Consider the following 25,564-nt stretch of genomic DNA (forward strand, 5'->3'; position numbering starts at 1 on the left):
TATTTACCACACAGAACTTTTCAGTCTGTTTTACCCAAGAATGAGAGTAATTGAGCACAGGGCCAGCTCATGGTAGTCTGTCAGCATCTGTCCAGGAAGCTGAAGTTTCCTGGCTTGTAAGATGACAAATAAAAGGGACAGGTGCTTCCATGAGTTACTCTTGAAATGTATGTGTAACACTGTCATACCATGAGCGTGTCCTTGAAAAGTCAAGGGTGAGTTGAATGTTAGCAGGTGGAACTGTGTTTTCAGTGAGCTCACTAAGGAACCCCGTGGTGAATTTTCCTATAAGCTAAATAAAGATGGCCTCCCAGACAATTTTTTGCATTTTCATTCATTCAATTAGCAGATACTTATTGAGCACCTACTGCTTGGCAGGCACTGTGCTAGACCTGGCAGTACATGGTGAATATTACCTTTACCTACCAGAGTTGCTTAAAATACCTGAATTATAAATTAACAAATAAAATTCTTGGGCTAACATATAGTCAAATAATAATATTTGTTTCATCAATTCTAAAACAGCTTAAAAATATATTAACATTTATGAAATCTTGAAGCATCTTAAATTGATAGTATGTCATGTGTCATACGTGACCAGTAATATATTTTTTTAATGCTGCAACTTAAACTGGATGATTCATAGATTTGATGAGTAGGGCTTTTGTGTTTATTATGTGCTTTCATGTACCTTATTTCATTTGATTCCTCCTGTGAGGGAGGATGAGTAGTCCACTTTATAGAAAGGGAATATGGCTGTGAGTGGTAAGCCGACTGTAGAAAACTTGATGTGGCAGGTCTAGGACTCAAACATAGTTGTATTTTTTCCTCCAAAGCTAGTGGTTTTCCACCATACCTTGATGTCTCTTTAATCTCCTTACACACATACAAGTGTGAACACAATGAAGGTCAAACTTCTTTTAAAGCAAGGAGCTTGCTTTTAATGAAAACAATGCTTTTTTTTTCCTTTTCGTGGTTTAAAACTAGGCCAAACTATAGCCACGTATCAATTTTCAGGAGCACAATATAAAGTCTTCTAACTCAGATGGTTACAAAACAAGCTGCTTATTGGGAAGCCACATTAATTAAAACCATTCAGGTTTCACTGAGCAGAACCCGTTGTGGGGTTAGTAAACCAAGAGTAGCTCCCATAAGGCACCCAGACCATTTTCACGGACCACACTTAGTAAAGCAGGTCAGAGCCAAGGAATGACCCAGATGTCCTCCAGCTTTTCACTGTGACCACTGGAATTACCTCTTATGACTGGTGCAGGGGCCAAAGCATGATCTTTCTAGACGGTAGTTTGAATCCCAGCCTATAGCTAGCTGTGTGAGCTTTGGCAAGTTATTTACCCTCTGCAAGCTTGCCTCAAAATAAGGATAACACCTTTGCAGGGTTGTTGGGAAGGTGAGAGTTAAGGTGGGTTAGGTAATTGGCAAATGGTAAGTAATCAGTGGCAGTTATTTTTATTACTACTAGACTAGCGCTTCAGGGAGGCACAGGCTTCAGGGTATTGAGTTATCTTTAAGAATATGCCCTGCCTGGAAAATTTGTCCTGTTTTCTGGGAGACCCAGTACTCCACCAAGCACCAAGAACAGACCACCTCAATCCTGAGGAATATTTTAGGAATAATTGAGACTTCTATTCATATTAGCTCACTTCGTTTTTTCCAGCATACTTCCTCTTCTTTTTTTGTGTATTGCTGTATGTGTAACTCTTGAGAGCTGCCACCATTTATGCATGCGTTCTATGGTAAAACCTTGATTAAATGGGACTTAGCAACTGAAACACTTCAATGGCCATGGTTTTTCCCTCTGGGCTTCATTTGGAGGAGAAAGAAGGAAATGACAACTCAAGTGCTGAGAAAAATAGGAAAATTTAAGAACTAGAGAGAATCCTGTAATTCAGCACTTTCAGTTTTACTGCTAAGAGGAAGAGAAGCAATCAAGGCCTCTCTTCTGATTCATAATAGAGTTAGGTAATAATAGAGTCAGAAGAGAATTCCCAGTCTGTTGCTCTTTCTTCTGGACTGTGGCTTGAAGATATGGCTTTGGCATCTCTCTTGATGTTGTTATTCCTCCAGGTTTGCCACTACATTACAGGTCTCAAATACATATGCCCACAGGGTTGACAGAGTGGGGAAGGCTGGGAATCATACACTGGGAAGTGGTAGTGAAGTGTGGCACTCAAACTGGAGCCTGTGTACCTTTTGTAAAGGCATCTAAGCTGAAAAATTTTTTTAAAGTACAGTACAGGGGCTTCCCTGGTGGCGCAGTGGTTGAGAGTCCACCTGCCGATGCAGGGGACACTGGTTCGTGCCCCGGTCTGGGAAGATCCCACATGCCATGGAGCGACTATGCCCGTGAGCCATGGCCGCTGGGCCTGCGCGTCCGGAGCCTGTGCTCCGCAACAGGAGAGGCCACAACAGTGAGAGGCCCACGTACTGCAAAAAAAAAAAAAAAAAAAAAAGTACAGTACAAACAAAACATGTCTGGGGCCAGATGTGGTCTCCTGGTCCCCAGTTTGAATGCCTTGCACCATCTATACCCATAGGCCATATTCAGTAAGGAGATAATTGAATCATGTAACTCAGGCATGTTGCCAAAGAAAGTTTTAGTACTATTCATTGATTTATATCAGTTGAAGTGAAAATTGAAGAAGTTAATGTTAAAAAACAGATCATAATACATTTTACAACAGAGGATAGAAGCTCTGCCCTCAGTTACAGTTTGGTTAGCCAGAATTCTTTGTTGTCTAATTATCCAGGTGAATTCAGATGTCACAGTGCGTAGGACATTCACACTGGGAATTCACCAGTCTAAGTACTGGAGGTTTTTTTTTTTTTTTTTTTTGCGGTACACGGGCCTCTCACCGCTGCGGCCTCTCCTGTTGCGGAGCACAGGCTCCGGACGCGCAGGCTCAGTGGCCATGGCTCACGGGCCCAGCCGCTCCGGGGCACGCCGGACCCTCCCGGACCGGGGCACGAACCCGCGCCCCCTGCATCGGCAGGCGGACTCTCAAGCACTGAGCCACCAGGGAAGCCCAGTACTGGAGATTTTGCCCTACAAGCCCAAAACAATATTTCAAGAAATAACATCTTACCATGTGCTAAAAACTGATGTTTTCCAACCTACTTCATTTTTATGAAAATAATAGTCATGAATTGCTGTTTATTTTATAATCCACTAGTAGACCACAACATGTGGTTTAAAAAAATCACTAGACTGGGTGATACTAATACATTTTTAAAATTTATTTATTCATTAATTTTAAAATTCAGCAGGTACTTTTATCAATATCTCATGAGTATGAGATTCTCTTTTTGGTGTCATGGGGGTACAGACATAAACAAAACATGGATTTTTGTATTTAAGGAGTCCAAAACCTAACAGGATAGACATGCATTAAAATATCTAAAAACTCAAGGCAGAATAATCTCTTCACATTATACATAATGCTTTTATATTATCATAAATCATAATGACAATAAATCTCTTAAGTACATAAGACAGATTTTAGCCTAATTTTAAGTAGGAAATTATGTTTTTGAAAAAGTGACATAAAAATAGAACAGTGATACTGATAATAGCTTTTGTTAAGCACTTACTATGTGTTAGGTACTAATTCTCACTACAACCTGATTATGATGACACTATTATTCTCATTTTATAGAGGAGAAAAGTGAGGCAGAGAGGGTAACTTGCCTAAGGTTATAGAGCTAATAGTCCATGGAACTAGGATGCAGTCCTGGGAAACAAGGTGCTAGAATCTCAGTCGTAAGCAATGTTTTATAGTTCCTAGAGACAAAAAAGCACAGATCATAATCCCAGGTAGGTTGTGGTACATATTCATCTTCCAGCACCACCACGAAAGTTGTGCGACATCTGCTGTGACAGGAGAGCACTTTGGGGGTGGAGGGGATGGGGAGAAATAGAGTCTCAAATAGAGCCTCTCTAACATTTCTCAGTGTGGATAATGTTCACCAAGTTAATAAAAGTGACTGAGTCAGCAATGGAAAAGGCAAAGGGAAGGAACACTCTCCCAAAGAGGGCATCTAGTCCTTTGGCTGTGCCCCATATGTGATGTGATATTCTTGAGATAAAATAAATTATGGAACAATCTTGATCTTGGAAAAACAGAGTTTGACTCTAAATGTTCACCTTGGATTTTACCAGTACCACCTCTCTTCTTTAAGCCTAAGCTCTCATTCAAAATCACATAGACAAGTTTCCATTAATATAGTCCTGGAGAAAATAATACTTAGCCTTTATTGAGCTCCTCCCATGGGAGGAAGTCGGACTGTCAGTGCTGAGGATAGAGCTGTGCCCAAGCCAGACCACCAATAGTAATAATAGAGAGCACTTGCTAAGTACTCACTCTATACGTGTTACATACTAGTTTAGTTCTTACTTCAACTATATAACGATGGTACTTTATTATACTTTATTTTATAGAAGACAAAAGTGAGATCTTTGTGGATCCGCGAACTCTTTGTGAATTTGATCTTTAGGATAGTAAAGAAAATTTTAGTGTTGAAATTGGTGTATTTAATTTAAGCCCTAAAGTAATTTTTAAACTGTTGTAAATTAATCTAGTTACTGTATTTTCCTGCCTTATTATTTCTTTATATCCCTAATTTTGTAGGGTTATTAATAGTTATTCTGATTGGTTGTATTTATGTTAAATTAAGTGTAAATATAAAAAATAAAATGGTCCCTGTATCCCACTCATGTTTTTCTTTAAATTTGTAAACTGGGTAAATAGATATCTCAAAATACAAAGGCCTATGTTTAATCTATCATTTCTTCCAGCAATATGTCTGCAACTCTGAAAAGTTGAGCAAAAATAACTGAGTGCTTTTTTTGAAAATAATAATTTTCACTTTTCAAAAATGGTCTTTTCTAAATTCTCTTAATCCAGGGTATAAATCCAGTATTTGTCAAGGCACACGATAGATACTAGGTATTTCCTCTCCCTGTGGGTCAGTAATAAAGGAGAAGGAAAGGTGCAGAAAAAGATTATTTAAAATGTTATTGGAAAAGATTTATTTACTAGACCTTACAGAGTATTAGTCAAGTATCTAAAATAGCTCAAACTGACAGATTGGGAAAATTGAAAGTATAAAGTTTGTGTTTAAATTTTATTACAATTTTAACTGCCACCACTGAAGCTGTTTGATCTTGTAAATGAGCATTAACTGTGATTTGTGATTTGGGTCAGACCACATGTTCATCAGATAATGCAGTTAGGAAAGCAACTGGTCAGATAATTTACCTTTTCAGAGGGACTGGAGGGATCTAGAAGACAGCAAGCACTCTTGGCTTTTACTGATTTATCCCCTTCCTATAAGAATTTGCATTTGAGTGATCCTTCAACAGGAAAATGACTCAATCCAATTAATTTATTTTATGTAGACCTGTGTAGAGCTAGAACTCCCAGGAAACTCATTGGGTCCCAAATGATTTAGACTGAGGTCTCTTAGATGCTATAGTTTGATTTGTGTTCTTAAAGATATCATAATAATAACAACAAGAGAAAGTCATGAAAGGTGAAATGTCAAATCTAGGTTTGTGTATGGGTTTAAGGAAATTTTACATGCATGTACTTTTTTCTTGTTTTGGTGATGAAACGCTGTCAGATGACTTGAAAAGCACCTCAGTCATTCCAAATCTTAATAGGGAAAATGACAATTTTAAGCCAATATTTTCACCTGAAATGATGAGAATGAAGGATACTTTTGCAATCTTATTATTTCAGGTGAAAATGGGCACTTGGTAATTGCATTTTGAAACTTAACAGAGTTAAATCCACGTTTCATAAGGCTTGAAACATACAATGTTGAGGTCCTCTTTAAGAATACAAAATCACAGATATAAAATTAGGTGCACAGCCTTGAAAGGGACTTCTCCAGAAAAAGGGCACTGACTCTTAAGGTTCATTAACTTCTCAATAAATTCTCCTCTGATTAATTAGTGTCGGCTCTCTGTGCCCAGAATTATGAAAAAGGGGGGAGGGCCCTAGAAAGAAAATCCTCGTCTAGCTTTCTTCCCACGCATCCTCCCCAAGCCAGCTGAGTGGTATAGACCTTTCCCCAGGTCCCAAGGTAAATGATGTCAGAACTGAAATTGCACCTGATTCGGCCCCCCGCCCCCCGCCAATTTTGTCCTTCAACAAATAGTTACTAGTCACATCTACTCACTAGGTGGAATGGGCTCTAACTGCCTTCTAGCGTTAGGATAACCAGGTCTTTCATATCTCACTTAGGGATTTTACCTATTCTGGGAGATGTGGGCAGTGCTGCTGTTTCTTTCTGTCCTGGCACACATATAGCCTGGGGTAATATGCGGTCTTGTTCTGTTCAGTTGAGTTACAAGTCAGTCCTCCAGGACGGCAACGGTAGGGGTGGCTTTGACTCGCCGAATCTTCCAGCATGTATAGGCTAAGTTATACAAAATGGGCGTGTCTGGAGCTTACCAAGAGACCCTGCCCCCTCGTCCCCAAAGCTTACCAGGCAGAGACACCCAGCCCCTTTCTTCTTTACCTCACGTGCGCAAACACCCTCTACCCTAGCGGTAGTAGTCCCCTCCCCCTCCCACCCCGCCCCATTTTCCGCCTTCAGCCCCCCCTCCCCGAGAATCTACCCTCCCTTACTCCCTCTTTCCTTCCCTCCCCGCGGGCCAGCCGCGCTTGGAGCTGCCCTGCCGCGCGGCGGGGCGACGCGGTGACACCTATAGGATTGCTTCCGGGCACTCCCCAGCCATAGGGGGGCTGGCCCGGGTCCGGAGCTCTGCTGGGCCGGCGGCTCCACGGCGGCTTTACTGGGGACGCGCGCACCCGCCCGCCCGCCTGCGTTCTCCCTCTCTCCCTCCCGCCCTCGCGCCCGGCGCCCAGAGCCGCGCTCTGCCCAGGGCGGTGGCTTCGCCGCGCCCCGCAAAGCTCCTCTCCGGGGGCCGCTCCCTCTTTCCCTCCTCTTTGCGTCATGTGGGGCACTTGATGGTTTTTGTTTTTGTTTTTCCTTAAAAAAAAAATCCTCCTTTAGCCCTTTCCACCTTCCACCTCCCCCTTCGTCTCCCCAGGTTGATATTTTTTTCCTCTTCTGTGAGCTTGCCCATGAGCCTGCTCGGAAGCTACCGGAAAAAGACCAGCAACGATGGTTATGAATCCCTGCAGCTGGTGGACAGTAACGGGGACCTAAATGCAGGGAGCGGCGGGGGAGGCGGCAAGCTGAGAGTGAACGCCGGGGCGGCAGCGGCGCGGAGTCCCGCCCGGCAGCCTCAGGACCGCGCCAGCACCATGGACAGCTCAGGTAGCGCAGCGGGCGGGCAGCGCCCCGCTGAACTCTGCAGGGGCCTCCAGTTGTGGCCCAGTCCACTGACTCCCAACCCAGTCCGGCTTCGCAGAGGACAGGATGAAGGCGAAGGCACCTAATACCACCAGGGTGTCGCGTCTCTAATTTCTGTAGTCCGGGGAGCTAGGAAACGTTAGATCGGTCCGGAGGCCCAGTGACCGTAGCGATCGCCTCTTAATCTCTCTAGGCTGCTAAATACACCAGCTGGGGGCGGGGAGAGGAGGGGAAAGGGGAGGGGAGGAGTGGACAGGATAGGGGAGGGGGTGGCTCGAGGAGCGGTTGGGAAGGGGGCGGGGAGAGGCAGCTGCTTTCACTACCCAGCTGGATGAGGGGAAGAGGTGAAGGACGAAGTGTGCTGATTGTTTTTGCAGCCTGCTGATGGTATTTATTCCAATTATTATTCTCGTAATGCTGATGTTATTTGCAATTCTGTAAAGCTCTGCCTCTTCTCTACCCTGCTGTCTGCTAGGTTTAATGCTGTTACCTTTCTTGAGCAAATTTTACCTGGGATCTAGAGCCCTTTTACACAGCTTTTATGATTTGCACAATGAAATTTTATTTCATCTGTTGTTGGCTTTGATCTTGTTTATACTTTTGCACTGAGTGTATTAATATTTCATCAACCTCTATATGTAAGGAAAATGGAAATGCCTCTAAACTTTACATCTGGGCTTGCGGCCGTCTTTTAGAAAGCGTTTTAGCAAAGTTGGATTTTCTCTTGGAAATGTTCTTCTGGCGATTTCCATAGCATAGCAGTTATTTAATATATCCATGTTGGACCAGAAATGTCATTATAGCTGTTTGCTTACCTTTTCAAGGAACCAAGATAGGAAGATTGTTTATATAAAGATAACTTATAATTGAGGTGCTCAGTGGTTTGTTCTATATTGGTAACTTTAATACTGGACAACTGAGAACTCCAGAGGAAAGATTTGTGTTGAGTTGTTTGGGCAGTCATGAAACCAAACTGAATTTAATTCCTGCACTTTGCAAACAAATGCTTGTTTCTTTAAATCGTGTAATGGCTCTTCTTGGGCTACCATTTTCTATTTTCCTCATCCTATAAGTGGGATGAAATATTGTCCACAGATGTTCAAGTGTCCAGGCTGAAAACTAATTTTATCCATGTAAGCTCCTATTGAAGTTAAATAAGGTATTGGTGGTGTGTTTTCTCAGTGCTATTTTAAATTAAAGCTAAAATTATTCCCTAAGGGACTGATGATTTCAAGCGCTTTGGTACTGGGGTTGTACATGGTTATTTGATTTATGTCTTTCCAAATCTGTGATATATCAAACCATCTTTTGACTGGATGTGATCTCCTTTAAATCTTACAAAAAAGATTCATATACTCTAAATGATGCTACTGTAATCCTTTGGGAACATAGTGTGCATATAAACAAATAACCGAAATGAAAATGAACATTTCCAGATGAGTATAGAGGAGCCTTGCTTCAGGGAAATGAAATATGAAATTCTGAACATTTCAATTTTTCATAGAGATTTTCATTTTAAAAATTGGAATTTTAAAATAAGTATGTTAACATTGTAGAATAAATTCTACGTATATTTCCTGAGCCTGGTTATATGCCAGGCACTGTGCTAAGCACTGTAGGGAAGACAGTCATAAATGAGACAATTCTGACCTCTACGGGGCCATCGTACGATAAGGGCGGTAACTTGAACGCAGAGCAGCTTATGCTAAGTTCTGGAGTTTTGGGGTTTTTTCCCTATCTTCACGAAATCAGACTTTTCCAATAGGTTTAGAGAAAAAGAATGAATTGCCTTGATAAATTGTTGTAATGAAAAAGCATTTTTATTAATAATACTGTTATTTCTAAAGTGCTTTTGCTAGGAGTTGATTCTTCAGCTTGATCAAACTAGCACTATATGAAGAGGCTGCAGGGATCGCCATCCACCCCCTTTAGGCTAAGAGAATATTGTGGCTTTGTTTCAACATGCATTTCGGGAGAATGCTGTTTGGGTGAGGGATTGAGAGTGGGCTTTCTTGTAGCGGGTAGCAAGTTTCATTTACTAGAGCAACTATATCTGTCCTGTCTAATTATAGTTCCTTCTTCTAAGATTTTCAAAGAGTGGCCTTGTACAGTGTAAATATATCCATTTGTTTAAGATATTTAATTAAACTCATGGATCACTTCTAAACCAGCAGTAATCTGCCCGTTTATTCAACTGATTGTACTGTGACATGCTGGACAGGACAGGTGGTTCATGGGGCTTTTGCTCTAACGAAAATGTTTAAGAATGAAAAAAATATGTCAAGATCCCTTAGAGAATTTAAAGCTTAGTCTTAACAATACCTTACATCTGTATAGCTACTTATAATAGATAGGACACTTACCTTATTTCATTTCCCCAGAATTCTATTACATAGGGTAAGCAGCATGTGTCTGTGCCTAGAGACTTGGGATCAAACCTCTGCACTATTGTTACTAGCTGGAAAACCTAGAAATGTTTAAGCCAGTTCCCTTTTTATAAAACTAAGGACATCATAGTTGTTCTCACCATAGAGCTTACGTTTGAGGCTTGAAACAACATGAGAATACCTTTGCAGTTTTTCTTCTTTTTGCTGTCTGTGCCCTTCCAATTTATGAGATGAGGAAAGTTACTCTTACAGATGGCAGGAGACTTGTTCAAGGTAAAATAGCAAGTTAATGACAGCCAGATTCGAGTCTTCTGACTCTAAGGTCTAAGTTTTTCCCCATTGAACTAAGCTATCTTTCTGTGTAGGCATAATATCATTGTTGAAATGGAAACAATATTATCTACTTTGATTTTTCCTGAGATGTTCAGAGAATTTAATGACTTTATAAGTCAACAGATTCCAGATAGATTCTAGAACAGCCCCTTTGCTGGATTTGTCTTGCAGAGCTGTCTGCCTGTCCTGGCTCACTTTCTCCTCATTTTTAAAATTAACTAATTAATTTTTGGCTGTGTTGGGTCTTCATTGCTGTGTGCGGGCTTTCTCTAGTTGCGGCGAGCAGGGGCTACTCTTTGTTGCGGTGCGCAGGCTTCTCATCGCGGAGTGCGGGCTCTAGGTGCGCAGGCTTCAGTGGTTGTGGCGCGCGAGCTCCGTAGTTGTGGCTCGCGGACTCTGGAGTGCAGGCTCAGTAGTTGTGGAGCACGGGCTTAGTTGCTCTGGGGCATGTGGGATCCTCCCGGACCAGGGCTCGAATCCATGTCCCCTGCATTGGCAGGTGGATTCTTAACCAGTGTGCTACCAGCGACGTCTCACTTTCTCTTCATTTAAATTATTCTCTAGAAGAGTGTCATTCAAAGGTCATCCTCTCATATCCCACATGGCATTGCAGCTATACCAATTCACTAGCTCAGAAACTTCATACTTCTCCTGTGTGCATTTTGCCTTCCACGGAAAGTAGAATCCACAGAAGTAGAATGCCCAATCTTGAGTCACTAAAGTGTTCCAACATAAGGCTTTACTTACAAAGTTCATAATGACAAGTCATAAGACAGTAGGCCAACTAAAATCCAGATTTTAATGGGATTTAAAAGTGTAAGGATGATGAAGAATGCTAAAATGTTTTCTTGCCTTGTATGAATCTGACTGAAAACAAAAATTATCTTTAACAAATACTATTCCAGGTAGTGTTTAAACACAGCACCCACATTTTAAATCTGGCTTTAACTTTATGAAACATTTACTTGGATAACTTCATAATTCATTGAAATATCATCAGCATATATGTACTAATATTACTTACTTAGGAATACCTGCCCATTTAAGGGTCTTGAAGGTTGAAGGCAAAGTTGATTCACCCAACTTATTTAGTTGTGGCTAAAGTTTGAATGACTCTGGATAACCATTTAAGGATGCACCTGTGTCAAATTTCAAATGCTTGGAGACTGCCATGTTTCATAGACTTAGGAGAATCCATGTAGCCTATGATATATACTTTCTGTGAGGAAGCTTTCACTGCCTTCTGAGGCAGTACCTTTGGACTGCTCTCATTGGTACAGAGTACTTTCTTTTATCTAGGCAAAAATCAGCCTTTCTGCCCTCTATGTTTCAAAATAAATCTAACCCCCTTCCAAAGGTTTTTCATCAATTTTTATTATAAAAGTTTTCCATGCTCTTGGCTAAAAAAGAATAAAAGATTTCATAAAGGAATAAAACGAAAAATGTAGAAATGTACCTTCTCCCTCCCTGATTTTTTAGGTCCTTGCCCCAGAGATAACCCCTATTGAAAGTTTGTGTAAACAAATATAGGGCTTCCCTGGTGGCGCAGTGGTTAAGGATCCGCCTGCCAATGCAGGGGACACGGGTTTGAGCCCTGGTCCGGGAAGATCCCACATGCTGCGGAGCGGCTAGGCCCGTGCGCCACAACTACTGAGCCTGTGCTCTAGAGCCCGCGAGCCACAACTACTGAGCCCATGCACCACAACTGCTGAAGCCCACGCACTTAGTCTGTGCTCCCACAACAAGAGAAGCCACCACAATGAGAAGCCCGCACACTGCAACGAAAAGTAGTCCCCACTTGCCGCAACTAGAGAAAGCCCGTGTGTAGCAATGAAGACCCAGAGCAGCCAAAAATAAATAAATACATTTATATAAGAAACCCCCACCAAAAATATATTGTGTATATATATGTGTGCTTATATAAGATTAAAACTGTAATAAAATACAGATTCAAAGTTGTAACCATGTACCTTTATATACAATTGTTCAATAATGTTTAATGATAAAAATAGCTACAATTTAACGACTACAATCCAGACATTGTGCTAAGCATTGTACATATGGTATCTTATTTAACCCTCGTAAGAATTCTTTAAGGTGGGTGATAGTTACTTTCCTCTTATAGTTGAATAAACTGAGGCACAGAGAGGTTCAGCAAGTTGCCTGAGGTTACACAGGCTCTACTCATTCTATATTGAGTAAAATTCCATAGAGAAATGCCTATAAGATTGCAAATGAAGAACTTAGTAGTAAATGTTTCTATCTGCTTCTTTCCCTGAGGTAAGAAGAAATAAGAGTGTCTGAGGGAGCTGAAATAAATGTAGTTGTTTTTCACGTTGAATCTCGTGAAACAAGTATCTCCTTTTGTATTAAATATAACATAAAGAATTTTAAAATGCTGAAAACTAAGGAAATAGAGCAAAAACAGTATTGGATAAGGCTTATTAAATCCTGATATAACGCTGAGAAAAGAGTATAATTGGTGCAGCTTCATAAATTTAAGGAACAATATCTTGCCAATGAAAATGAGTCCCTGCTGCTCTGGGAATTAGGTCCAGAGCATTCTTAACTGGACGTCCGAAGTCCCCTGTAGTACCTCTGAAAGCCAGCCCAATAGAACTTCATGAGCTTTCTTTACTGGTAGGTCCCTTGCCTCCCACCTGCATCTCTGCTTCTGCATACACTGTTCCCTCAGCTTAGGCCAGCTTATCCCATAGCCATCTAGATGTCCACTTTTCCAGGTTATCTCCTACTCATTCTTCAGGACGTGGTTTCCATAATCTTAAACCCTATAAGCTGCATGAGATGGAGCATTCTCCATGCTCCTTCAGTGGCTTGCACGTCCCTGTCATAGCTGTCATCACATTGAGTTGTGATATGTTGCCTAGCATGTCTCTCCATCTAGACAGTAAGTAAAGTTCAGAGCAAGCCTGTCTTATTTACCTTTGTATTCTTGTCACTGCTTGGCATTCATTAGGAGCCTGATAAATACTCTCCAAATGAATGAAAGCATGAACGGAGTTGAATTTTTAAAAAGGGCATTTATAATGAAATATGCCCATCCAAACCTAAAAATAAGCATACAGCTAGATTTTCACGGAAATGAGGCCAGACTTGAAAGAAATGAAACTGTTGGCAAAAAGCTAGACCAGTTCAATAATGAGCATTTTTCATATGCAGGGATACCAGAGGGGAGAGAAGGATGATTAATACATAGTCCCAGACTCCCAAGAATTTTCTGATGTGTAAATAATTAGCTTAACGAAAGACTGCTTTGATCAAAAAAATGCAATCTATTGTATGATTCATCAAGGCGACTTTTTCAGCAGAAAAACAGAAACACTAAGTGTATACAACTAAAAAAATAGACTAACAATAGATGACTTTTCTCTGTAGATCTGTGTGTTTCATCCGTATCACAAGGTTTGAATCTTAGCCACTTTCAGGTTTAGTGTTAAACATTTTTTTGGTATCACCTTTGGCCATGTGTAGTTATATACAAGCTTTATGGTGACTTACTGCTTTTTATCACCTGTACTCATCTTGAACTCCTTTTGGAAAGAATCTATAATTTTGAGGTGGATTGAAGAATCCTGCAGTTTAGATTGTACGTTTCCTTGTTGCCAAAACTTGTAACTCAGGAAAAAAAATAAATTACAGTTAGTGTATATTAAACAGTTTCTCTTGAAATCTACTTGGAAGCTTTCGACAGAGCAGCTCAGTGTATGAGAATTAGTGCTTCACGGTCAAAGGAATTAGGAAATTTCATGACATGTGTTAAGAGATCTGGCAGTTTCTGTTACCTTTAATTGCTTTACCTGACATGTCACAGGCTATAGTCTAGATCCAAAATACCTTTTTTTTTTTTTTTTTTTTTTGCGGTACGCGGGCCTCTCATTGCTGTGGCTTCTCCCGTTGCGGAGCACAGGCTCTGAACGCGCAGGCTCAGCGGCCATGGCTCACAGGCCCAGCCGCTCCGCCGCTTGTGGGATCTTCCCGGACTGGGGCACGAACCCGTGTCCCCTGCATCGGCAGGCGGACTCTCAACCACTGCGCCACCAGGGAAGCCCCAAAATGCCTTCTTATTTCAATAATGCATCAAAGCATAATTTTAACTGGGGATAGAAATTAAAATTCAGCTGTGTGTGGTGTTACCAATGAAATAGCCCCACCACAGAAGCAATCAGATGACCCAGTAGCTTCTGTGCAGTGTTGGGTTTGCATGTGCAAAAAATTCCTGTTGGCATGTTGCAACTAGTACTCTACCTGGTGGCTGGCAAGTTTGTTTGGCATATGTTGTAAGCCATTTCCTGATTTTAGAAATATTATGCTGTGAAAGATGTGCACGCTGGAATTGGGCGTATAAGTGGTATAATAAGAGACAGAGAAAGTGTGAAGGGGGTGCAGAAGAAGAAGCCATAATTTGAACCAGGAGGACTAGGGAAGGCCACAGTGGAAAGTGATGTTTGAGCCAGATGTCAGTAGGTGGAGAAGGAAAGGAGAATTGTTTGGGGCTGAGGGCTAAGACACAGTGGCCTCATCATGCACAGTGTGTTGAGAGACCTGCATTTAGACCTGGAAGCTGAAGCCCTGATGGGTGGGAAGTGCTCTAGTGGATGGCACTGGAAGATAGGTCCAGGTGAGCTTGCTGAGGAGCTTGGACTTTATTCTGTAGGCTGGGGGAGGTCGCCGAAGGTTTGGGAGTGGGGCTGAGGCAAGCCCGACTTATCCAACAGGCATAGTGCCTAGGGACCACAATAATTTTAAGGCCCACAAAAATGTTTTAATTTCAATTTCTTTTAAAAACTGGAATAAATAAGTAACAGTAAGGAATTCATCTTTATATCAATGCAGTAAAAAAATATGTAAACTTTTTTTTAAAATGGGGGAATGGGCACAGGAAGGCAGAAGTGCCCCAGGGCCCACAGAGTCTCTTGCAGCTCCAGAGAGGAGAATGTAGTGTGTGAATCCTGAGGATAATTTGCATCTGTGTAAGGGATGGAGTCCATCTGTGTTTCCTACCTGTGTCCTGGCTGCGTCATATTTTCTTGAAGTGCTGGTTGAAAACACTGATTCCTAGGCTCCGGGAATTTCTGATTTGCTAAGGAGGGAGGAGGTGTACTGAAAGAGAGAGCGTATACGCCTGGAGGACAGGGAGAACAGTTACTTGGCAGTTTAGTTGATGCCCTGAGAAATAACTAAGGCCCGAGCCAGGGCAGTGCTAGTGAGACTGAAAGGAAGAGGCCGCTCCTGAAAGCATTATGCAGAAGTGCGGACAGGCTGACAGCTGACCGGATGTGGGGCGGGAGGCCTAGAGAAAGCTAGAGATGATTAGCCTGGATGGCAGCAGGAGAGGAGGTAGTATTTCCAGTCTTTGCTAGAAGTGGAAAATGTGACCAACTGGTTTTCTCTGCTGCAGATGCACCACGGGCACGCGTGTGGCAGGGCTGAATATGCTGTCAGCTTGGCACAAGATTTCACCAGGCTTTCAGCTCTTTGGTAACCTGCCCATCAGGCTGTGCAGATCTCCAGGGCAGTGCTGTGGAGGGGCAGGAGGCAGGAGCAGAGCCTGTGTTTGCCTGGAGGGAGGAGTAAGGTAATCGGTGGAAATGCTAGAACCGAAGCTCTGTGGCACTGGGCTGAGTCCAGGAACGAGGCTGGAGGCCAGGACTGAGGCTGGAGGCCAGGACCGTGTAGGGTAGCCAGCCTGCCCTTACTCCCATTCTCACTGGATGAGCCCTCGGCTCTGGTTCCTTGCCTGGTGATGGAGGCACAGGAAGAAAGCTCAAACACCAAAGAAACTTGGAAGATGATTACTGCAGCAGGAATTCTCGGTCTCTATGGAAACAGACAAGTGCCTGAAAAAAAACCCTGACCCTAGGAATTCTCCAGGTCTGCTTGTACCAGCATTGGGCCACTTGAGCATTGCAGCACAAGTCCTAGCAGGACAGAAGCCCTCATTTCTCCTTTCTCTCTCCTCCTCCGCAGCCCTTCTTCCCTCTCTTTGCTTCTTTCTTTCTCTTTCTCCTTCACTTCCGTCTCCAACTTCCTCGTCTCCCTCTTTCCTCCTTTGCCTCTGCTACCCTTCTGCTCTGTTGTTCTCTCTCTTTTCCCCTTTCCTGTCTGGATCTCCTCCCTTCTCCCCAGTCAGTGAGTCAGCATGTTTTGGGAGACTTGGAGCCCCATACCATAAGAAGTGTGTGGATGACTGTAGTTTTGGGGTGTGTGTGTGTGAAACTTAGATCCCAGCCTGCTGCATGTGGTCCAGTAGGTGTGAACAGTGGTGTCACTTTCCGGTTTGGGTAATTGCATCTGACCTACCTAAAATTTCACTTGCTGTTGCAAAGTATTCCAGGCTGTGACTTGGTGATGAGAGGTTTCATAAGCCTCCATCCCAGAGGTAACTGCATTTCATTCAGATGAAGGAAAGAATTTTTCTTCCTAATTTGCAACTAGGGAGTACAAGATCATAGCTCTCCATTTCCCCCTCCCTGTCTCTCCTACCTCACCCCTGCAGGAACGCAGATCTTTCTCTTCCCCTCTGCTACTGCTGAAGCCTAGATCAATTGCTGTGTTTTCAGTCTTTACAGTTCAGTTTGCTGGTGCTCTTGCGTAGGGGGGGTATTAGGGAATCATGAGTCAGAAATCCCAGATAGAAGCTCTGGCTCTGTCATTTGCAGGCTGTAACCCTGGGCAGGTAATTCAAGTGAGAACAATCATACTGACCCTGCCTGTTTCACAGGCAAGGTGAAATGAAGCTGATAGCATCGTGCAGTGAATAGCCCTTCATTTATTCACTTCACAGTGTCTGTGGTCTGCCTACTATGTGCTGGTACTGTTCTAGGCACAGAGGTACAATGCAGGATGAGACACAATCCAGCAAGCAAAGATAAAGGATTATATGGAGTGTTAAATGCCATGGAGGGGACCAGAGTGAGAAAGGATAACTCAGGGTGGTGGAGGCCAAGCCAGCAGCAGGGCCCAGGTCTTCTGACATATCGGAGTGTGACAGAGATTGCAAAGGAGGAGGCCTGAGATCTTCGGCACCCAGTGACCAAGATGTGTCAGCTACTTTAGGAGAAGACAAGCTGGAGGGATAGAACAGGAAAAAATTAGGTTTTAGCTGTTAGGGAAATTGGCTTATTAGGTGCCTCAAAAAAGTATAGCAGGATTTCGCTTTAATTATTCGTCTTAACACCCAGCCATTAAACCCCCTCCCAGGGTAGGAGGCTGGCTTTGTCTCTCGATGTGCCAGGAGAAAAGTGTCTCCGTTATGCCTCTCACTGGTACACACAGCCTGGCAGGCTTTCACGCTGTCTTGTTTTGTGAGCATTTGCAGTCCTAACAGAATACATTTCTATTTCATATGTTGCTTTGTTTTCAAGTCTTTGCGTGAGAGCCGGGCTTCTTGTCTCAAAAACCAAAACCAAACCAAAACAAAAGCCCCTGTTTTTGTTTATAGCAGTGGTACCTGTTTATGAAAAGAAAATTTAAAACGATTCAGAGAGTGGTATAAAAATGAAAATAAAAGTCCACATTTTTTCTCTCAGCTTTTAGTTTTACTCTCCAGATATAATTAATATTAATGTTTTCTTGTATATACTTAGAGAATATGCAAGCATATGGAAGCTTATATACAACCGCATAGACATGCAGATCCCTGCACACCCATATACACATACACGCATTCATATGTAATGTATACTTGTATATCCTGGAATCTTATACGTGCTGTTATATAACTTGATCTTTACTTAATACTATATCTTGGATAACTTTCTACATTAGTACCTAGAGATGTAACTCATTTTCTCTAATGACTGCTTTGAATTCCACTGTCCAAGTTCCTCTATTGATAGGCAGTAAATATCTTTGAACATAAATTTTTGTATATTGCATATGTGGTATACCTCTGAGATAAATTCTTAGAAATGGCATTGCTAGGAAAAAGAGCCTATTCATTTCACATTATGATAGATCTTGCTGCATTGCTTTCTAAGAACCTTGTACCAACTTAGATTTCTACTAACAGTGTATGGGATTACTTTTTTCCCCCACATCCTTGTCAAGGCTGAGTATTATCAAACTTCTTAATTTTTGGCAGTCTCATGAATGAGAAATAGTGATAATGCTTTGTTTAAAACTGGCATTATGGGGCTTCCCTGGTGGTGCAGTGGTTGAGAGTCCGCCTGCCGATGCAGGGGACACGGGTTCGTGCCCCGGTCCGGGAAGATCCCACATGCCACGCGGCTGGGCCTGTGAGCCATGGCCGCTGAGCCTGCGTGTCCGGAGCCTGTGCTCCGCAACGGCAGAGGCCACAATAGTGAGGCCCGCGTACAGCAAAAAAAAAAAAAAAACTGGCATTACATGTTGATACTTCCATGAGTTATTTTTGGTTTTGGAAATGGGGTTTGAATACTTTTTATTACATAGGTAATATATATCCAGGGAAAAACAATTTAGAAAATGCAGAAAAGCACACACACACGCACACACAATAACTGATAAACTTGTTTTTCATGGATGACCATTATTAACATTTTGGAATTGATCCTTTTGTCTCTTTATCTATGTGTAAAAATATGAATGAAAAGATTTTCTGTTACCTTATTGGCTCTCCATTAATTGTGGCTACTGTCTTCTTGTAGAATGCTGCAGTATATCAGTGGAGAGAGCACTGGAGTTGGAGCTAGTGATTGTTCTAGATTCAAGTTTTGAAATCACTGATTAGCTTTGTGACCTTGGGCAGTGCCTTTCTCATCAGATTGTTAGGAAAATCAAATGGGATAAGGTATAGAAAAGTGCCTAGTGCATTCCCTGCCCTAGAGTAGATGCTTGATAAGTGTTGGCTGCATCAAGTGGTTGAAGCTAAGTGAGCCCATGTTGGGAATATTTTATTATCCTGAGTTTTCTTCAAAGTGGATTATTTTACTTTTTCATTTTACAAGGTTCTGAGGATTTTCTTTGTTATATTCATTCTTGGATTGTTCATAAGCTTTAAGACAACGTGTGGTTACCATGTAGTCCTCATAAATGTGTAGGGTTGTTATCAACAGAACTCTTGGACGAGGCGGTCAACAGGCTTGATACATTATAAGGTCCTCAGGACAGCCCAGTTGAAGGAGAATTTTCCGGGTGGAGGATGAAACCCAGGAACTTTCCAAGGATGAAAGGAATCTACTGTTTATGTTCTAAGCATGATTAGTCATTGCTTATATTTATTTTTCCCAGTATTGCTACAGAAGCTAGTTCATGTAAAGCAGTGGTTCTCAAAAATGTCTGGAGACATTTTTGGTTGTCACAATGTGGGGGAAGAGTTGTTCCTGGCATCTAGTGGATAGAGGCTAAACATCCTACAGTGCACCAGACAGCTCCACACAGTAAAGAATTATCAGACCCAAAATGTCAGTAGTTTTAAGGTTAAGAAACTCTGATGTTAATGGAATGAATATATTGATTATGAGTTAAAGGTAGTGAACGTGGTGAAGTATGCATTCATGGACCCATCAAACTAATGGTACCGGTCAGTGCTAGGCAACAAATTAAACCATACCTGAAAGGAATTTCTTCCTGGCTGCAAGAAGGTCCTTTGCTTTTCAGAAAGATGGTGTGGGAAAGGCCTAAGTTATAAAATGGTTCTGTCTGGCTAGGATTATTACCTGGAGGCAGCCGAAGTCCTAGAAAGTTCAAGTTTGTATCTCAGTCTCTAGAAGAGCATAGAAGACAGTATTGTGGTTAAGGACTCAGATCTGGATCTGGATTATATCCTGGGCTCAAATTCTGCCTCTGCCACTTGTAATTTATGTGATTCCGGTTGTGATTTTAGGATGAGGTTAAGAACATCTACCTCACATGATGGTTGTAATGATCAAAATGGTGACAAACATAGGATGTTTAGAACAGTGTCTATCTCAATACAATGTTCTTGTTATTTTTAGTTCACTACTGTTACTGGAATCTTGGAGCCCTATGGATTATCTAGCTTAGGGTTTTCATTTTGATTAGCACTAGATTCCTTTTTCAATAAAGCCTTACCCAGACTCTTACTGTATGCAATACATGGAAACAGAGCAACTCTGGTTAGAATAAGGATGGGAGGCTGGGGTACTGCTTTCTTGGGACCACCTGCCTCTTCTGCCCCAGCAGTGGTTTCTTGTGTGTAATTCCAGAACCTGGGGCTGAGTAGCGTCCCGCTTGACGACGACTGAGCTCACCTAGTCTACTCATTTTGAGAGTGAGGGAACCGAGGCCTGGAGAGAGGAAGTGACTTAAAGGGGGGATAAGGCAAGTACACGAATCAGTCTGCTGTGCATGTACCAAGCACAGCAACACGCACTGGGAGGGAGTTGAGAGAAGACAGAGACAGACTTCTCCGTGCTTGGGTTTATTTAGGGCTGGTCTTGAAGGATGAGTAGAATTTGAACATTTCAGATAAAGTAGGAAAGAATATTTTCAGAGGAAGAAAAAGGTGATAAAGGGATGGAGGAAAAATCATTTAGAGTCTTTTGTGAAGGCTCCATGTCTTAGTGAATTATCTTTGGTTGCAAGTAATAAAAGCCATTTCAAAACATGCTAATGGAAAACCAGAGGAAGGGAGTTGTTGTGAAGTCACAGGCTACCTTCTGAGTCCCAGGGTCAGAGAGTGGAGCCCTGCCTCATTTGTGCCTGGAGCTCCAGAGCTGAGAGCCTCCCGGCAGCCCTTCTCTCTAGTGCTTCACGGTTCTTGTTTTGCTTCTTCCTATGAGTTTGCTTTATCCTTCATCCTCTCTCTGTAGACCAGCTTTCTGGTCTTCTCTTTGTAGGTAGCTTCCCCAGAGCTCCCAGTTTACATGTCACTAATTCAAGCATTCAGTCTTCACTGATCATCCATCTCTGAATCCCAAACTCTAAATTTCAGGAGAGAATCCAATTGGCTTAATAGGTGTTACATGTGTACCTCTCATCCAGTAGCTGCAGCCAGGGTGGAAGATGTGAGGAGCCTGTCTTGTCGTGTTAACATTGCTGGCAAAGCCCTACTCAAACTTGAAAATGAAACAGCGTGACCTGCAAGTTGCTCCTTCACCATCAGTGGAGACAGGCGTCTGTGTATCTATAACAAAGTATGAGGTAAAGAATCTGGGCAAGAAGTAAGTTAGATGAAGCTTTCTCTGAGGATGGACAGTAGTGCTGGCTCTGAAGTGTCGGCAAGAAGGAGCTGAGGGAGACGTTACACGTAGGAGCTGACTGGAAAGGTGGAAGAACATGGAATGTTTGGGTTATAGTGAGCGTTGAGTACCTATGAGTACCTATATGTGTCAGAAAGTTCAGTCATTCACTCAGACAACAAATATTTATTGAAGACTTCCTAGAAGGAGGTATGTTAATGGCTGAAGAAACAAAATTAAAATAGTTAAATTGCTTCTCCAGTGTCATAGAGAATGAGAATATGAACCATATCTAGAACATTTTAGTCTTAAAATTTTTTTCTCTATAGTTTCTTCATTTATGCTTTTTCTTTTTTTTAACATCTTTATTGGAGTATAATTGCTTTACAATGTTGTGTTAGTTTCTGCTGTATAGCAGAGTGAGTCAGCTATATGTATACATATATCCCCGTATCCCCTCCCTCTTGCATCTGCCTCCCACCCTCCCTATCCCACCCCTCTAGGTGGTCACTAAGCACCGAGCTGATCTCCCTGTGCTATACAGCTGCTTCCCACTAGCTATCTATTTTACATTTGGTAGTATATATATTGTCACTGCTACTCTCTCACTTTGTCCCAACTTCTGCCTCCCACCCCCACCGCCCATGTCCTCAAGTCCATTCTCTACGTCTGCGTCTTTATTCCTGTCCTGCCCCTAGGTTCATCAGGACCATTTTTTTTAGATTCCATATATGTGTGTTAGCATACGGTACTTGTTTTTCTCTTTCTGACTTACTTCACTCTGTATGACAGACTCTAGGTCCATCCACCTCACTACAAATAACTCAGTTTCATTTCTTTTTATGGCTGAGTAATATTCCATTGTATATATGTGCCACACCTTCTTTATCCCTTCATTTGTCAGTGGACACCACAATGAGATATCACCTCACACCAGTCAGAATGGCCATCATCAAAAAATCTACAAACAATAAATGCTGGAGAGGGTGTGGAGAAAAGGGAACCCTCTTGCACTGTTGGTGGGAGTGTAAATTGATACAGCCACTATGGAGAAGAGTATGGAGCTTCCTTAAAAAACTAAAAATAGAACTACCATATGACCCAGCAATCTCACTACTAGGCATATACACTGAGAAGACCATAATTAAAAAAGAGACACATACCACAATGTTCATTGCAGCACTATTTACAATAGCCAGGACATGGAAGCAACCTAAGTGTCCATCGACATTTCTGCTTTTTCTACTTGATTCTACAAGGTCAAAAATGACGTAGAGCAAGGGTGGTGGCTCATGCTTTTTATTTTTTTTAAATAGCTGTTGAAATTGTGCATTTTCCTAACTTCCGAAAGCGGGAATACATACATAATTTCCATAACTATGAAATGATTTTTGTGTGAATGTATGTTTGTTTTAGGGGGATTGTTTGGGCAGGTGATTTCTAAGATCTCTTCTAACATTTCAGTATTCAGGGACTTGGCTCTCTTTCATCCCAGTAATGTTGGCAACCGGTTAGGTTTAATTTATTGTAGAATTACTTATAATAGAAAAAAAATGTAAAGCTACCTAAAATGTTCCAAAATAGGAGATTGGTTCAGATAATTATGATATGCCTATACGGTATTACTAAACAGCCATTAAAAAGTAATTGTTCAGATGGATCAACAACAGGTCCTACGGTATAGCACAGGGAACTATATTCAATATCCTGTGATAAACCATAATGGAAAAGAAGGTGTGTGTGTGTGTGTGTGTGTGTGTGTGTGTGTGTGTGTGTGTGTATACACATATATATATCTGAATCACTTTGCTGTACAGCAGAAATTAACACATTGTGAATTAACTATACTTCAATAAAATTTTAAAAATTGTTCAAGGAATTTTTAATGTGATGGGAAGAGCCTTAAAATATAAAATTCAAGAAATAAGATAAACTACATGCTAAATTAACCTATGTAAAGACACACACATATATCTGTATATACACCCAAGAAAATCATTTTAAGGATGTGTAATAGTCTAAAAATGAAGGAACTAGATCAAAATATTATAAAAGGGTATTTGGATAGTAGGGTACCAGTAATTTTAACATGCTATTTTTATGTGTTTTGCTACAGTTTCAACAATGAATTTACATTTCATAACTATAATTGTATATAACTGTATTCTTTTTCTGTATGTACTTCTGTAGCTAAACTTTTTATTTAAATAGTTAAAGATTCACATGCAATTGTAAGAAACAATAGAGAGAGATCCTTGTAAAATTTGCCTACTTTTCTCAGTGGTAATATTTTGCAAAACTATAGTGTAATATCACAGCTAAGATATTGACATATTTCCCTGGTTTTATTTGTATTAGTGTGTGTGTGTGTGTGTGTGTGTGTGTGTGTGTAAGTTCCATACTATTTGTCACTTGTGTGGGTTCTGAATCAACCACCACTGTCAAGATACAGAACAGTCACAGCATACCACCAGGAGCCCTCATATTGCCCTTTTATAACCATATCCACACCCACCACTATTCTTTTAAAAATGCAGTCAACTCTAATGTGTAGTGCATTTAATTAACTTTGCTTTTTCATCCAAAGCGTAATTTGTAGAACCTTGGAGTTGGAGCGGACTTAGCCGTCTGATTGGTCACTCAGAATATGGGAATTTTAGAAGGGTAGAGAAGAAGTTTATGATTCTCTGGTCTCCTTCAAACACATTATCAACTTGAGCTCTCTCCCTACCCTTCATTTTAAACTCCTTTGCCTCAGTAATGCAGGTCTTAAGTTAACTCTCATTTTCTCTGGAAACCCTCATCTGACCTTCTAACTCTGGGTCAGATGCTTCTCCTCTGTGCCCTGATTATACTCTGTATTTTCCTCATTGTGGTATTTTCTCATCTTATTGCTCATAATCAATAAGTGTTGGATGGGTGGATAATGTCTGGATAAGAGTTCTTCCTCAGTTTTTGATGAGACTCCAACTTCCAGCTGTTCTTCTTCCCCTACTCTTTGAGAGGCTTTTGGTGCTGCCTGCACTTCACAGCATTTATATGGCAAGCCCTAAGTTTATTTTGGCTGAGCAACTACTTGCCCAGTCCACAAATTTCAGTCTTCTACCTGCCGATGCTGCCACCCGGATGAACAACTCATCTTCTGAGCTCCTCACATTTTTCTCTTTTCCTTCTCCATTTCTAAAGTTAATATTGATGACCTCTGTAAGCAGCTGTGAGCCTAGCACTGTGCTACCTGCTTGATATGTATTATCCCCTTTTAACACAATAGGGATGTAAGTAAAAATAGTATGTTTTACTTCCCCCATTTTTTTTTTTTTTTTTTTTTTTTGCGATACGCGGGCCTCTCACTGTTGTGGTCTCTCCCGTTGCGGAGCACAGGCTCCGGACGCACAGGCTCAGCGGCCATGGCTCACGGGCCCAGCCGCTCTGCATCATATGGGATCTTCCCAGACCGGGGCACGAACCCATGTCCCCTGCATCGGCAGGTGGACTCTCAACCACTGCGCCAACCAGGGAAGCCCTACTTCCCCCATTTTTAAAATGAGGAAACTGAGATTGAAAAAAAGGTGAATTACTTGTTCAGGATCATGTAGCCAAGTAAGTGGCAGAACTGGATTGAAACCCAGGACTGTCTACTATAAAGCCCACTTTTCTGAACAGTCTATAGGAAGAAGCTGTTTTAATTCCATCATCCTCCAAATCTCAGCACTTCCTCTAAGAGCCTGTCTAGCCCCTGACTGAACTCTTCCCATCAGATAACTCCACACTTTGGAAGGCAGCTATTCTACTGCTGGACAGGAATCATCACCTGGAATTTGTCTTTCTCAGTGGAAATCTGTCCATCACTCTCTCAGTGCTATATCTAGGCAGGTTGTGGTTCTGTCCTTTTGTGCAACATAAATTCCTCTGAATCTGTAGATTCCTCATGGTATAGCTAGAAGGATTTTAATAATTTTCTGGTCTTATCTATTACAGATGAGGTCACTAGAGTACAAAGAGGAGCCCTGTTCAACTTAGTACCCTTGAGTTACTTGAAGCCTAATCCTGATGCTTTGGTTTACCTCTCTCCTTCTAGCTCTTATAGTCTTTCCTCACGAGATGGGGTTTTTCAAGCTTCCATTGCCCTAGTCATTCTGCTATGAAAACTCCAGGTGGCCACTCTCCCTCTTGTTTTTGGTGCTGACCTCAATATTCCAAATTTGGTTTGATTGCCTGGAGTTCTAGAGAGGATGTTTAATTCTGCAAGTAAATATGAGAACCTACTATGTGCCAGGGACATGTTATAACCCTCCATCACATTCTGCCTTTCTTCTGCTTTTCTCCACATCCTCTACAATATATGTGAGATTATAG

The 25,564-nt window shown here is 41.7% G+C and overlaps 1 protein-coding gene across 2 annotated transcripts in view; it reads left to right on the plus strand.

Moving 5' to 3' along the window:
• DNAJC6 (DnaJ heat shock protein family (Hsp40) member C6) overlaps positions 1 to 25,564 on the plus strand; it is a 155,090-nt gene that overhangs the window by 53,404 nt on the left and 76,122 nt on the right. The window contains exon 1 of one of the 2 annotated variants that reach the window (XM_032614374.1): positions 7,113 to 7,308. The exons of the other annotated variant lie outside the window; for it this stretch is intronic. Within the exon in view, the coding sequence (XP_032470265.1) occupies positions 7,113 to 7,308 (196 nt within the window). Of the gene's footprint in view, positions 1 to 7,112; positions 7,309 to 25,564 lie in introns of those variants that run through there. 2 annotated transcript variants of the gene reach the window in all.

Source organism: Phocoena sinus, chromosome 1, assembly GCF_008692025.1.
Source record: "Phocoena sinus isolate mPhoSin1 chromosome 1, mPhoSin1.pri, whole genome shotgun sequence".
Classification (NCBI taxonomy): Eukaryota; Metazoa; Chordata; class Mammalia; order Artiodactyla; family Phocoenidae; genus Phocoena; species Phocoena sinus.